The 15,872-nt window shown below is 40.1% G+C and overlaps 5 protein-coding genes across 5 annotated transcripts; 4 read left to right on the top strand and 1 right to left on the bottom strand.

The window, feature by feature from the left end:
• Positions 1 to 222: 222 nt before the first annotated feature.
• Positions 223 to 1,602, top strand: DI49_3482 (uncharacterized protein; the record flags this gene model as incomplete). The annotated part of the gene is made up of 1 exon (XM_018366549.1): positions 223 to 1,602. The coding sequence occupies one exon, from the start codon at positions 223 to 225 to the stop codon at positions 1,600 to 1,602; it is 1,380 nt and encodes a 459-aa protein (XP_018220388.1).
• Positions 1,603 to 7,581: 5,979 nt separating this feature from the next.
• DI49_3481 (uncharacterized protein) lies at positions 7,582 to 8,478 on the top strand (the record flags this gene model as incomplete). The annotated part of the gene is made up of 1 exon (XM_018366548.1): positions 7,582 to 8,478. One exon carries the CDS (start codon positions 7,582 to 7,584, stop codon positions 8,476 to 8,478), a length of 897 nt encoding a protein of 298 aa, XP_018220387.1.
• Positions 8,479 to 8,908: 430 nt separating this feature from the next.
• Positions 8,909 to 10,147, top strand: JLP1 (sulfonate dioxygenase; the record flags this gene model as incomplete). The annotated part of the gene is made up of 1 exon (XM_018366547.1): positions 8,909 to 10,147. The coding sequence occupies one exon, from the start codon at positions 8,909 to 8,911 to the stop codon at positions 10,145 to 10,147; it is 1,239 nt and encodes a 412-aa protein (XP_018220386.1).
• A 1,115-nt stretch (positions 10,148 to 11,262) lies between these two features.
• Positions 11,263 to 12,885, bottom strand: DI49_3479 (basic amino acid transporter; the record flags this gene model as incomplete). Its single annotated transcript, XM_018366546.1, has 1 exon — positions 11,263 to 12,885. One exon carries the CDS (start codon positions 12,883 to 12,885, stop codon positions 11,263 to 11,265), a length of 1,623 nt encoding a protein of 540 aa, XP_018220385.1.
• Positions 12,886 to 13,417: 532 nt separating this feature from the next.
• On the top strand, positions 13,418 to 15,085 carry DI49_3478 (Zn(II)2Cys6 transcription factor; the record flags this gene model as incomplete). The annotated part of the gene is made up of 1 exon (XM_018366545.1): positions 13,418 to 15,085. The coding sequence occupies one exon, from the start codon at positions 13,418 to 13,420 to the stop codon at positions 15,083 to 15,085; it is 1,668 nt and encodes a 555-aa protein (XP_018220384.1).
• Positions 15,086 to 15,872: the final 787 nt, after the last annotated feature.

The raw sequence follows: 15,872 nt of genomic DNA, 5'->3' as shown, positions 1-15,872 counted from the left end.
TCATCTTCTGCTGTCTCCAGTTCAGTTGTCTCATCTTCTGCTGTCTCTAGTTCAGTTGTCTCATCTTCTGCTGTCTCCAGTTCGGTTGCCTCATCTTCCGCTGCCACCAGTTCAGTTGTCTCATCTTCCGATGTGACTAGTTCGGGCTCTTCGAGGTTTTCTAAGTCATCTAAAACATCCACTGCTCCATCCACATATTCAACTGCTACTCCAATCTATCCTATGAATCAAACTGTAGTTACCAGTTCCGCTTCCTCTACACTGGCTACGTCTGGATCATCCATATTGCTTGAGTCATCCAGATCATCTACTGTAGACCCAATTTTCCGCACTGTTTCGGAATCGTCTGCTGGTTCAGCTGTTAGCACTGCCACATCCGCAGACCCAGCCGTTAGTTCTTCTACATCATCCGCTGATCCAACAACCAGCTCCTCCACATCATCTGCTAACCCAACTGTTAGCTCTTCCGGACCATCTGCTGACCCAACCATTAGTTCTTCCACTACGGGCTCCAAGGATCATGAATCTACAGTTTCTTCTACTTCCGCTAGAACCAGCTCAGCTTCTAACTCTTCTGATAATCAATCCAAGATTATTAGCACCTCTACCATTTATTCCAACAATTTTGAAACTACCACTGTTTCTGCTTCAATCTCTTCCAAGTCGCCAAGTTCTCATAGTTTATTGTCTATCTCGTCTACTCCAGCTATCACTGATACCAAATCATCCGGTATGAAAACTGAAACCACGAGTTCTGCTATTGGGTCTACTCCATCTAGTATGAAAACTGAAGTTATTACTTCTTCCTCTGCTTCATCTTTCAAGGGACAAGAAACTACTAGCGAAGACGCTACTTCTGCATCTTACCGCGATCGTACTACTATTGAAAAAGTGACTTCTGCTGTCACAACAGGCGAAAAAACTACTTTGATTACAGTTACTTTCTGTGAGTCTGGCGTCTGTTCTGAGACTGCCACTTCTGCTATCGTTTCTACCGCCACGACCACTGTCAGTGGCGTTGCTACGGAATACACTACGTGGTGTCCTGTTTCCACTAATAAACCAACAAAGCAAACTACTTTAGTTACAGTTACTTCTTGTGAGTCTGGTGTCTGCTCCGAAACTGCCTCTCCTGCCATCGTTTCTACAGCCACAACTGTCGTCAATGACGCTGTTACAGCATACACCACATGGTGCCCATTAACAACCAATAGAGTGACAGTTAGCGCAAGTACTACCACTGGCGTTACTGATAACTCTGTCAACCCCGAAGCTGCTGAAACGAAAACCGTGACCCACAGCAACGACGTGCCTTCGATTTCAGAATCTGGTCATGCTGAAGCACATCCAGCTACCATGGCTGATGCGATTGGCCATAGCAGTAGCGTGCCTTCGGTTTCAGGGACTGCTAATACCAAGGGCTTTGCAAGTTCCAACTTGAACACTGCCTACGAACAACCTCGCAGCACATCCATAAGCGATGTAGTAGGATCTAATACTGCCTCTTTAGAAATTTCAAGCTATGCTGGTAGTGCCAACGGTCTAGTAGCCAATAGTGCTTTAAGCGTCTTCATTGCCTCCGTATTGCTGGCATTCTTTTGATTGGCACATAAATTTCCACTTTCACTTAACACGCGTGAAATAAGCATGAACGCAATTTCTTCCCCTATTTCACTCTTAGTTCTTTTATTACTATTTTAAATTTTTAAAGTTTATAGACCCTTTTACTTTAGCCGTTTATAGACCAAAAGCAATATATTCCCATCATTATTTTTTCCTATCAAAGACCGAAATGAAATTTTATTCTTCGATGGAAACGGTAAGACTCTAGAAACAATTTTTATATATATTTATACACGATCAAGAGATAAAATACCATCGAATAAAGGAAATGATAACTGAGGAATAATATAACTACAACCGTAACATTAAAATAACTAAACAATACAAGATGTCAATTTTTTTTCAACTTTCATGTCCATAACTCCAGTTTCTACCCAAAGGTTCACTGAAGTGTGACAATCATGTTGATGTAAATCCAATAGTTGTTTATAGGTTATACGTTTATTGTTTAATTTTTGATTAACCAAACATCCAACATAATACTCTGACCGTGTTTCTGAAGTTCCGGAACAGTAAGTTATACATGTCACTAAATCTATCCTTTGCGACCACTCATTTACATCTTCTCCACCCTTCACTATAAACAACAGATTGGAATGTTCAAGACATTATGAGCACAGAGTGACCTGAGCAAAATCTTAAAATGTTTATAACGAAAGCTGGTCAAATAATGGCAGAAATGTTTACGTATACGGAAATAACCCCCACCAAAACTCTTAACAGTTTCCATAATTGAATTCAAATGTACCGTCTAAGACCAGTCCACAAAGTGCTATCAAAGGGGTTGCAATTACTGAAGTCATTGTCATTGTGAGATGGGTTGCATATAAAACTGGTGCCTGCTGAATCTATCAAGAAAGTCTTGTGAAAGCCCGCATCGCCAGGAATATTTGATACCTGTGACAAGACATATGGGTCGATTACTGGTATAATCATCAGTGTAGTATTACAAATGAATAGCGAAGATCATGTATATTAGCCTTTCAAATTTATGGGTTGCCTAAAAACTGCACATAACATCATTAACTTGACAGTATAACTTTGTGATTGACTTGTCTAAAATCATGGCATCCACTGTGGCACAATGATAAATGTAAACGTACATCTAACAAGACTCGTCAACCATTGGTATGCATTGTGCTAATGTTTCCTAAGCTCGGTTGCCACTGCAGAACACCTAAAATCCTCGGTCGAATACCAGAATATGAAGGATAAACCTGTTGGCTCACATATCAATGTATTTACCATATCATGTTAAAATTTGGGATCAACTACTCCCGACTATCTTGGCTAATGACTTTTGAATGGACCACTTTTTTTGGTTAAGAAAGTCAATGATTCTTCACCTACTGCTATTTTAGCGTCACTGTAGCCCCACTGATTAATATGGTAGGTATCCAAGCATTTCAGAACATTAACGCGTTAATTGTGTGACTTAAATTAACTTGCAACAATCCAGACCAACATTTCAAATCGAATAGCAACAGACATTACAAATGTATACCAGGTATAAAGTTATTACTGTGAAGAGAGGTTTCAGAATTCAAACAGACATTATAAACTATTTAACGGATATTTGGCAAGAGATTTTGATGTTTTTATTGGTGGCACAGTTATGTTCAAATATAGTTGAGAGAGTTATGAATCATTTAGCCAAGTGATGCTAGAACTTGGAATATAGTGTACACTCAATGTATTTTACACGTCGTTTACATAAGAATTCTGTTGTTCTATTCGTTGTGCTAATTAGGTTGCTTACTACCGAGTTAGGACTTTTTAAGAGGATAGATCACATACACATTTCAACGATTGCAACGAATTAAGCCGTTGTCAACCGTTTGCCTCCGTTTTATGTTGTGCAATCAAAATTGCACTATTTTTGTAAAAGTAACATAACGCAAATTGAAAAAAAAAACATAAGGCAATAATCATCCAAGAGACTACACAGGTGAAGTTTGTTATATTAAAGTTGTGCACCAGAACTCACGCCATTCGTGTAATTTATCTTGTAACAAATCTATCCATCAGAAAATCAAAGTCTTGCGAGAAATTGTGGATTTAAGCGCTTGTTTTCACCTATTCTTTTACGCCTTCACCAACTATCGATGCAGCCTATCGAGCCGTCAATGGCCAGCCACATCTTATTGTTACTGCCATTGGCAAGCGCTTACCGTGATCAATTTAAACCATACCGGCTATATTTAGTGGTGAGTAAAGCATACTTTTAGTATCATATCATTGAAAAAAATCATCAAATGGAAACGTTCAAAAAAAAAAAATCCCTTTACCCCTACCCCTGGCAATGTTTTTTGAGTCATTGTGAAGGCTAGACTCTCTTTTTCTGGTACGGCCCAACTCCAAGTGATCATTCTAGAAGTCAGTTTTTTTGGGAGATGAAGATGTAAATTGGATTATAACATATGCAGCCATTTTTTCCTGGTGGAGGCTTTAAGTATGGATGGAATATAGAAATGGGATGAACTTGCGATTTTCAAGATACACGAAAATAATGTGCTCTTGTTGTGATGCATTTTGTATGCACTTTTTCTTATAGTAAGTTTCTTTAGCATTTTTTGACTTTCTAATTCATGAGAATAATATTGGTAAAGAATATTCAATATTCAATCTTTTGCACTATTTCAAATCAGTGCCGTAATGATTCATTTAATGATAGTCCTCGTGTCCAAAGTGTATTATCTGCATAATGGTCTTCTTGAAACTGATGATTGACACGAAGTAAAACATATTCGGTTAAATGATTCGCATAATAGCTAAGAGAATAAAAGCCATTTCTTTAGAGATTTGTGAAAACATTAGATTGATTTTTAATTAATTAGTTGTAGAATAGAACAATAACGTCTGTTTATAAAGGATATATAAAAGTTTTGTTTTCTAAATCAGTCAGGTCGAACACTGCCAAGTTGCTTTCATGCGCAACTGTTGCACCTTTTTCGTTAGAAGAAGAAGTATCACTTTCGACAAGTTGATATTTGTTAACATAACCTTGAAAGTTTTCGTCGTAATTTTTTAATCTTTCGTTATTTCTTGCCCTCAGTATGAAGTGGATTAACAACAGAATGGCTGGTGCCAAAGAAAATGATAAAACGATTTGGACGATCCAAGCAGGTAGGTAGCGGGGAGCGTCTTTTGCTCTCCATATTTGTGGGGAAATAATATTAGCAATACCCATTGCAAATAGACACACCGAGCTTCTTGTTAATTTCTTAGTATATCCAGAGGCACTTGAGCTTGCCCAGCTAAGAGCTATAATGAAGGGAATCCCAAAAATTTGACCTGCCATACAAATATTTGCTAAAATGCCGATTTTGTTGTCCCATGGTAAGGCAGCGGCAGCAATGGATCCTACCAATGCTGGTAACGTCCAAAAAATTGCGGTCAAAGCTGAAATATTCTTCCATTTAATTAACGTCAAAGAAGCAATAAGGGCACAAACCACTGCGAAACCTGCTCCAGCGACCGATACCAATGTTGATCCTAAGGCGTCGACACCACCCATTCCTTCAAATAAAAGATTTTGCTGGTAAGGCAAATTGTTAGCCAGCTGCTGGAGAAGGAAAAACAATCCAAACAACCAGGTTATGTAATCATTCATTGCCTCTTTAAACTGGCTCTTTTTGAAAACTTTCTGTTCAATAGAAGAGCCCGTGGATGCTTGAACTCTCCTGATGATCCATACTCTTTCCTCCACTGTAAAAAATTTAGCATCGGCAGGATTGTTAGGGAACCACAGAAATACAACAATAGTCATGATGAAAGTCAGTCCGGCAATTATGATTGTGAATATCCTCCATAAGGCAATGCTTGGATTCGTTATGTGAAGAACACCATACGCAATGAATCCAGTTGGAATCGGAGACCCCATGCATGCCGCAAAGAAAAACGGCTGAGCAGCAGCTCTTTCGGATGCATTGAAGAACATACCCATAGTGGTAATCAGTATTGGAATGACGACACTCTCTGTCAGCCCCAAGAAAAACCTCAAAGCAACGACCCCAGAAAAATTGTAAGCAGCGCAAAGCAAAAAGACGAGTACGGTCCATGTTGCTAAAATTCCACTCAAAAACTTGCCAAGCGGTAACTTTTGCGCCAAATATTGCCCAGGAAATTGGCCAATAGCAAAACCAACGTAGAACAGTGTATTGACCGTATTGTACGTATCTTGGGTAAGACCGGTGTCGTCGAAAAACCCCAGAATCGAATCATAGGACAAAGTGGCTTTATCCATGTAAAGCAAAAGATTGATAGCAGAAACAAAGCAGAATATTGTTAGAAAAAGCTTCTTCTTCAGTTTTTTCTCTTGTTCAGGCGTTATCTGCGCAACTGTTGCATCATTCTCCTCCATGAACGCTAATGTGGCATCTGCGAGGGCCGATGGTATCAAGATCTCATCAGAAGAGGAAATTGAGTCAGCTCCAATATCTATGTCAACTTTTGACATTATTCAAGTGTTATTTTTTTCTTGCTGATCTACCGATTGAAGAGAACCAATATCACTGTTTAGGGTGAAATTGGGCCTCTATTTATGTACATTGTTTTTGATGCGTTTCAACAGGCACGTACTGTCGATGATATGTCGATGTGTAGAATCTAATTCCTCAATAATTATTCCGTGGCTATCGCCAGCGTCATATTACTTTACTGTCCTGTCTTTTCGAGGGAGCCACTGGAAAAAGCACCCTTTCTACATGCAGCCAAGACTAGGCTTCTATAGTCTATGACTAAAAGGTCGGGGGGGTTTTAACTCTGCATCATCGAATGGTGTGCCTTTTTTTTCCCGAAGCCACATATTTTGTCTTCACAATTCCGCCTGTGTCTTTGAAAAGTTTGGTAGTGATGTATAATTCACTGAGGTCCAATACAGTCGCCACATATACAAACACACCCTTATCGGCCAACAAGGGGAGGCGCTACGTGTTATGCCATACTATAGATGTCCCTGCGTGCTGGCCGTTGCTTAGTAATTGTCCGTTGGTCTACTGTTATCAACGCGGGATGTCTTCCCGCCACTTTTTCAACTTTTTCATATACCGGTAGCCACAGTTTTGCAGATTCACGCACCATTACCGGAAGGTTTGGCTACCTTCGATCACATATCACGTGGTGGAAGGTTGTCGCCATCGGTAGTACAATGCAACAATGCATGCTAGTATAGAAGCAAAGCTTTTTTATGCTTACGACTTTGTGTGTTTCAAGCAAACGAGAAACCGGTAAACTGGATGCGAAGTAAAGATACCGCTAGCAGTCATTGCAGTACAACAGTGGCGGTTCAAGGTCCTTGACGTTGCCTGATGAGAAAGAAGTATATGACGAGCGTTTGTCAGATGGTCTTATGTTTGCGAAATCAATCGATGTAATTTTTTATGCTGTCTACGTATTAAGAAACATACTGCTACAATGAATGGTAACACAGCACGCATGATGTACTGTACTATATGTGGGATACTGTCACGTTCTTGTCTAGTTTCGTCTCTTTTAATTTTTTAGCCTATTGTGTTTGGATATTTGGGAACGTTTGTTGCCAGGTCTTTGCTCGATAATAGGATCTTTGACTTTAGATTTAGTAGAGTCTTTTTTGAATTAATGCACCGGATGTGTACACCTCAATGTGTCAATGGTATCAAGTTACGTCGAAAGATATCTATTAATGGCGAAGGTGCCGAGATGGAAAACTGTAATGCGAACCGATATCCAGCCGTTGCGCCATGTCCTGGACTGAGTGACACAGCCTAAGTGTCGTGGTCATCGCGGTAGCTTCATATCAGCATAGCCAAGTCTTACCAAACTATTCGTATGGTACAATTTCCGCGGAAGCTTAATCAGCAAGTGCCTCTGCTGACTAAGCATCAACTACACAGAATAGAACCTGAACTATAAAGTGCGGTGCCCTCGTGCTGTGGAGCAGTAGTTTTTGAGTGTACTTGCCACAGGAAAACAAAGATGAGAGTATTTGTGACTGGGGCTTCTGGATTTATTGGTACCGCTGTAGTATCAGAACTGGTCGGTCTAGGCCACGAGGTTGTTGGCTTGGCAAGGTCTGAAGAATCAGCTGCAAAGATTAAATCAGTAAATCCTGCTGTGAAGATCCTTCGTGGCGAACTCAAGGATCTAGATACTTTGAAAAAAGGTGCTGCGGAGTCTGAAGGGGTGATTCATCTAGGTTTTGTTCATGATTACGAAAAATACGATGAATGCTGTGAAATTGATCGACAGGCTACTGTGGCTATGCTAGAGTCACTTAAAGGGACCAACAGACCATTTCTATATACCAATGATACGTTTGGGCTACGCTCAGGTAAGGTAGCTTATGAGGAAGACGCCAATGACGAAAATTTAAAAAATCCTCGTGCACTTAATGAGGAAACTGCGTTGAGTTACAAAGATAAAGGTGTTTCAGTGAGATGTGTCAGGTTGGCGCCTTCGGTTCATGGAAAGGGAGACAAAGCGTTCGTTCGAGTGTTAATGAATATAGCAAAAATTGCTGGAGAGTCTGGCTATATAGGAGAAGGCCAAAACGTCTGGTCCGCTGTTCATCGCTTAGATGTGGCTCGTTTGTTCAGACTAGTTCTAGAGAAGGGAATAAGCGGCCGAGTTTACCACGGTATCGGTGAACAAGGAATACCACTCAAGAATATTGCACAAGAAATTGGAGAAGTTTTGAACGTCCCTGCAGTCTCTATTCCTGTGAACAACGCCGAAAAACATTTTGGCCTTATGGCCCTTTTTATCGCAACGGATGGTCCGACTTCGAGCGAAACTACTCGGAAAGAGCTAGGATGGGAGCCACAACAACTTGGCCTTCTTGAAGATATTAGCACAAACTATCGACCAAAATAGTCTGGAACTAAGTTTGGCAGTTCCGACGAATTGCCAAGTAAGTAGTTTTTTTATTTTACACTTTTTGCTGTATACTGTCATTTTTACTTAGTATCGTACACTGTGCAGGGTTTGAGCTCTTATGCGTTTTTCGGAGAAGGTCTTCATTCTTGGCCTGGCTACTTGTCATACAGGCTAATATGAAAATTGCTGTGAAACGCCTCAATGTGGCTTGAGGCCATATTTTACCTGGCGCCACAGGGCACGAGAACTTTCTTTTAGTGCAGTGCAAACATAAAGATGTTGGTGTGTTACAAAGCAGGACTGTAACCCAACAGTGGTGCCCCCTGCACTTTTAGATGGCAGAAGGATATAAAAAGGGGGCACACTTTTGAACAGAATACACGTCTTCTACTTTAGAAAGAGTAACACAACATCTCTCATCTAAAATATGTCTCCTCCAACCGCTCTAACCTCGACCCCAATTTACTCCCCTGATTCTCAAATTGAGGATGTCACAACAGCAGTAGATAATCTGCATTATAATTCTAAGCTTAGCTATGGAAATTTTGATACCCATTTTTATGCTGGTCAAGACGAAGTCTCTCCTACTGGTTTGTTAAAAATCCGTAATTCCTACAGAAAAAAATCAAAGTATCCGGATTATTTACCAACTTGGGATCCCACTGAGAAGCATGAGCCGCTCAAATTCCACGCGTATCAAGATCCTGCTTTGAAAGCAGACGTTGACTTTCCTAATCTTTTTACCAAAGAAAGAATTGGTCAAACAAAAGTGAAGAAGGTTACGCCAAAGTTTGGTCTTGAAATTAGTGGGATCCAGTTAACCGACCTCTCTGATCCTGCGAAAGATGAACTTGCCTTGCTTGTTGCGCAAAAGGGAGTAGTCATTTTTAGAGATCAGAATTTTGCTGACGAAGGACCAGAATATGTAACTCAATATGGAAGTCATTTTGGAAAGTTGCACATTCATCAAACCAGTGGACATCCTCAGAAAGTCCCAGAGCTACATATTACTTTCCGTAGACCCGATGCGGATGAATTTGCAAGAGTTTTTAAGGATTCGACAACATCTCGTGGATGGCATACGGACGTTTCTTACGAGCTACAGCCACCTTCGTATACTTTTTTCACTGTTGTGGAAGGTCCTGACGGAGGCGGGGATACTCTGTTTGCGGATACCATTGAAGCTTTCAACAGATTGTCCAAACCCTTTCAAGATTTTTTGAGTACTCTTCATGTCATCCACAGCTCGAAGGAGCAGGCTGAAAACTCACAAAGTCAGGGTGGGGTACAAAGGAGGTTACCAGTGACGCATATCCATCCACTAGTTAGGGTCCACCCTGTTTTGAAGAAGAAGTGCTTGTATGTCAATCGTGCGTTTTCTAGGAAAATAGTCGAGTTGAAAAGACAAGAATCTGACTCACTATTGGAATTTTTGTACGACTTAGTGGAAAGCAGTCAGGATTTACAATTGAGAGCCAAATGGGAACCCCGCACAGTTGTAGTTTGGGATAATCGCAGAGTCCAACATTCCGCTGTGATTGATTGGGAAGAACCGATTCACAGACATGCCTTCAGAATTACACCGCAGGCTGAAAGACCAGTGGAGGATCTAAAGTTCCTGAACGATGAAAACTACTACCCTTCTTCACAAACGTTGAATATTTAGGCGTGAAGTGTACACAGATATCACGGAATTGAAGCCCTTTTTAAAGTTCAACAACAGTATAAGCAATTTTATATTTTGTAAAAAATCTCTTACTTATTTAGTGCAATTACCCAATTTACTATACCAAAAATCGGTATTTTCAAAATGGTCAACACATCTTTAGATCTCTTAGAAACACCATCTTTTTCAAAATCATTTAGTCCCGGTTCAGTATTTGAAGTATTTGTCAGCATAATAAACATCGTATGATTTACTGCCGTGAAGTTTCTAGAGCGTGAAACTCAGCAATTGCTATATAAAATTTTCTGGTATCAAATTCAAAACCGCAAAACGTGAGCTTGAATAATCAATTACGGCGATTTTTAAACACTATGTTGCTTCAAATAGAGCTTTAACACATTCCAAATGTCACTTTATATGTCTGAGATTTTCCGTCACTGTCATAGGAAAGTGTGGCGCCGCGCAGATCTCGCCGCGCAGATAATAATAACAAGCCAGGTTAATCTACCAATCATCATTGTGGAGTGAACTGGAATGCGCGCACTTCTCATCTCAAAAACTTCACAGGATCCTTACACCATAACGGTTGGTCAGTAATTATCATTCTGATTATTTGGCCAAAAAATCTTACCAGACGCACTGAGATCTCCTTTCTCACCAGGTAGATTTTTGGTGGAAAACTACATTTCAAGTAAGTATGATGTACTAACAGCCTGCACAGAAAGAAAGAACGCTCACAGTATATAGCGAGCTACGCATTGTGGCCCTTTTCTTTTTTGACGAAACCGTACGGCTGATCAAGCGTAAATCTGTGTTATTAATAATCTTCACCGCGTTGAAACATCCAACAAAAAAGACGCAATATAAGATGACCATCTTTTTGTCCCAGGACAACCAGAAGTTTCGAATGGTCATTTTGCCTGCGAAACCGGACTAATGAAATATTGCCGCTATTTACCAGTAATTGAAGAGGTCATTTTTTACAAACAGGCCTTTTAAAGCTAAAATTGGCAGATCGAATCTGCATGTTATAGATGTAAGCTCAAAAGTGGCCGACATTATGTAGCGCGTATTTATCCAGGTTCCCTATATACTAAAACAGCTAATTCCTCCGCTCAAATTCTGCTCTTCTCTTGATCTATTTCTACTTTTGTTCTCTGTATGGAGGACTCGATGTCTGAGATATCATCGGTTGGTGAGCGAGTACCTTTGAGCCCAAATAACGTTACCAGAAATCCAAGCGCACCCACCGCAACAGTAAAGTATGTGCAGTTTTGGAATCCGGTTCGAAATTTCTGGGATGCACCAGAATGCCCTCTGATTCCATCTATATTTCCCAAAACTGATGCCATAACCGAAAAGGTTATCTCGATTCCAAGTTGACCAAAAGTTTGCGCTACACCAGAAGCAATACCTTTTGACTGATCAGGAGCCCCACCCACTGCAATCTGAAGCGCATAAGGGTAGAAAATAGCAACCCCAAAACCCACTAATGCTTGTGAACTAAAGAAAATCTTCCAAAACATATCCTCTTTGATCAAATGCAATTGGGTGAGAATAATCGACCCAGCAAGGGCCAGAAAAAAGCCAAGCACCACTCCCACTCTAGGCTTTAGTTTGGTAGACTCGAATGCACACAAGCCATTGCCTATAACCATACATATTATTAGGGGAACTAGCTTGACACCGGCATATAGCGGACTGTTTTTCTCTTCGTATTGGGAATATTGATCAATGATATAAATACACGAAAATAGGCAAGCATTGTTTAGAGCAAAAGCCAAAATAATGGGTATAAAGTTTTTCATGAAAAGAACATCTACAGGAATTAAAAGCTGAACCTTTTCGAAGTATCTAGAAGTGTCAATTCCACAACGACTAATACCTCGAACAATCCTTGCGTATGAGCAGTTCCAAAAAAAAAAACCAAAAAAAAGAACAATCCCAATGACGAGTGTTACGTAGGTGGCAGGTCTGTTCCATGATTCACCTCCTTCTGTTAAACCCACAACAATCAGTATACTCCCGGTTACAAATATAAGCGATCCTATAAAATCAAGCGACCTGACCCTGTTTGCAACTTGATCCTTTGGTGGGTTTTCGTTAAGATTTTCAACACCATACGTAAAAAAGAAAGCAACTATTGCAATTAAAGACATTACTGCAAATGTCAGATAAAAAATGCCTTTGTAGCCTATCTTTGTAGCAGCGAATGCACCTCCAATTATCAGTCCTAGACCAATGGTGGAGCTGAATCCACAGGACACAATTGAGAAGTACTTTTGGACTTCTTCCTCCGGAGCTAACATAGGAATTAAGGCATAAGCACATGGTACAAGACCCGCGGCAGAAATGCCTTGAATAGCTCTGAAAACAGCAAACGCTGGGAAATTGGGCATAACCGCGCAAAGAAGTGACAGAATAGCGAAAAAGAAACAGCTAATAGTAAACAGAATCGAGTTTCCCACGATGTCACCAAGTCGACCCATAAATGCTATAAAACCAGCAAATGTGACAGCATAAGAAGTTAAAGACCATGATGCAGTCGTGTACGAGATGTCATATTTTTGTGCAAGATCGTCGATCAGCGAGATCATGCTTGCAACATTCAACAGGTCGAACGTACAGCCCAAAAAAATCAATGCAACATTAACATTCAGCTGATAGGCAGATTTTTGACATCTGTTTCTTATTTTCTCAATTGCTTTTGTTACTCTTGCGTGTTTTTCCCAGGCCATTTATGATTGCTTTGTCGTAGACTGTGGGACCATCCAAGAAATTTTAAATTAAGAATTTATGGTTGTTGCCTTTATAAATTTGAAAAGAGCATCATTAATACTAAGTATTTACAGATATTCTTGCTTCTCATATTAACGCACCGAAGATTACTCGGACATTGAAAATTTGAGTAAATTTACTGCGTTGGCTTTCTTCGGACTCTGAATCTGGTGCCGCGGACATTGCGAGACCACATCTCATTTTTTAAGCCACACGCAGGCAAGAGATCTGCCTTGCAAAAAAAAAAAGAATGAGATAGCCACCCATTCGATTGAATCGAACTTAAACTTCAGTCCTAGCTACTCCTTTCGAAGCTCGTGGAAAAGAGTTTTGGGTTATGAAACTGGAAAATAACTAATTCTKTGAGACGTATTTGAGGTACCTGTGAGAAGCATACAGAGCTCGGAGAAATAAGCCGTTTGACCAAATTCACAATTCTCCTATTGAACAACCAGTTTAAAATATCAAATAATCCTAGCCTTCACAGTGCAAATGCCACAAGCTAATGTAGACTTTCAGGGTCTCTCAATAATCTCCTGTAAGAAGTGCCGACAGAGGAAAATTAGATGCGGCAGACAGTTTCCAATATGTCAAAATTGCATAAAGAGAAGCTGCGAGTGTTCGTATCCTCGAACTCTACGAAAATCTAGCACAAAACTGACAAAAAAGCGCAAAGATTCCAACGCAAGATTTTATGGCTTTAGCTCCGTCAATAGGTCACTCTTCCAGGTTGGCATGCCATTCTGCAACGTTGATTTTGAACTCGAAGGCGAAAACGCAACGGACGTGATCAAAAAATTCACCTCTTCACCTGTGTTCAAAAAATACATTGAAAATCCAGAACTGATAAATGCAGCCATTCAGTCAATACGGGACAGCTTCTCACGCTCCTTCTTCGATCAAATTGTAGATTTGAATTTGCTAGAACAAAGTATCTCTTCTAAACATAACTTGGATTATCAAACATTACTGCTGTCCTATGGTGTCATTATTATCTCAGAACGATTCTCTGACCCCCCTCCTGATGTCGCGGAAGTTATAGCTGAATTGAATCTTCTACTGGACAATTGTCCCGACTGCCCGGAGAAAGTCTCATCGTTAAATCTACTTTCTGAATATTATCACTACAATTTTAGGATAGAAGCCGCTTGGAAATGTATCTTTTTTGCAGCTTCAATTGGATACTCGCTCGGACTACACATCGCTCCATCGAAGACGTGGACTATGTTAGTGCTACAAGACGCACTTCTATGTTCTGTCCTTGGGCGCCCTACTTCAATAAGCTGTATTAATGCAAAGATGATTGGTCAACTTTGCGATGGCTGGGGTGAAATTTCAATCATACTAAGAGAGAGCAACGAATTACTGCTTAATCTAAAGTCCGAGGGCTGCGTAGAAAAAGCCATTTTATTAGATATGAAGTGTGATGACTTTATAGAAAAATGCAAGAAGAAAATGCGCTCCAGCGAACCGATTCAAAATTCAGCATTTCTGTTGGTGGGTTATTTGAAAATCTGTATCATGGCAGCAAGCCGGATAAAACTTCTCTTTCCTTTTTTTGCAGAACATAGGTCGATAAAAGCCCAACTAGATGAAAATTGCAGTTCGTTAGCTGGATGTCTTTGTGGGCTCTTTCAACTTTTAGTTACGAGCGGTCTGGGTAGTGAACGTAAGAAGTTCCCCTTGCGCCCCCACTTTTTCCCTGCATATTGTAGTACTTTTCAGGGATTTCTACTGCAATTTCTCTACAGTTCAAATGAGCTGCTGAGGAACTCCGATGAAACCTCCAATAACGATTGTTCCACCTTTCTTCCCAAAGACCTGGGGCGCGCTAATTTGGTTTTGCCTTCCTTGTCAGCTACAGCTTCTCTGATGGAAAATTACGACCTTATAGTGGGAAAGGTGACATTTTGTAGCTTCATGGCAGACGTATTTGCCTCTTTTCAAGCTTTACTGAACCAAAAGAGACTTGGAGTTAACAGACCAAAATCTGTTGACACACCGAGACAAGGACGTCCTTTTACTCCAGCCATGAGCGGTATAACAAGTGAGAATAGCGACAATTCGTCGCCACTAATCATGGGGGATATAGCAGATTGGATTACGTCATGTTTCTCTGATGGGATCACGCATTTTTATCCATCAGAGCAGCCACCTTAGTAATCAAAAAACTCTAGATAAAACACTTTGTTTCCAATAACAAGCAAAGATAAGATACTAATGTCTTTTGATGTAAATGTGTTGAAAAATTCTAAGAACTTGTACTTAGAGTGTCGAACCATTTATCTTTCCAATTACCGCTCGGCATATATATATAAATTAATTAAATCACTAGTTTAATAATCATCAAGCAAGGAATCGGTAACATAACACAAAAGAGGATGAATGGCGAGAGATAGAAGAACGATGAGTGTTCAAACCAGCGCGTTGCCTATTTCTATTTCTGCACTGTGGATAATTGGGGCTGACTCTTTCCGTTTGAGAGCATTATAAATACGGATCGTAAAGAACATATAAAGCAACTCATGATCCCTCTTGGAAAGATTGCTGAAAAAAAGTTCTAACCAGGTTTCAATTCTTAAAGAACCTTTTGATCGAGAGTAATCTAAACAGCCACTGGTGTCATTATAGAAAGTATTTGCGATCCCGCTCTTAGTAGCATTACTACTCTAAAAGGATATCTAGGTGAGGAAAGAGTGCTCACAGTTAGAACAGTTTATTTTATGCTGGACAGAGTCTCATGCGGTTTTGAAAGAAGAGAATTTTTATACGCTTCTTTGAACGAGACTTTGAGATTTTCACTGCAGGTGACAATCACTAAACTGTTAGTAAGTTTCGCTGCACAGAAAAACCCTGCAACTATTATTTAGTCAAAGACATTAGGAATACTGAGGTAATTGAAGAAAAATCGTAAGATCGTTACGTCTGTAGAGTTATTTCTCATCTA

Source organism: Saccharomyces eubayanus, chromosome XII (assembly GCF_001298625.1).
Source record: "Saccharomyces eubayanus strain FM1318 chromosome XII, whole genome shotgun sequence".
Lineage (NCBI taxonomy): Eukaryota > Fungi > Ascomycota > Saccharomycetes > Saccharomycetales > Saccharomycetaceae > Saccharomyces > Saccharomyces eubayanus.
Note: the sequence above shows the minus strand (reverse complement) of the source record. Positions and strands in the feature narration are given on the sequence as shown.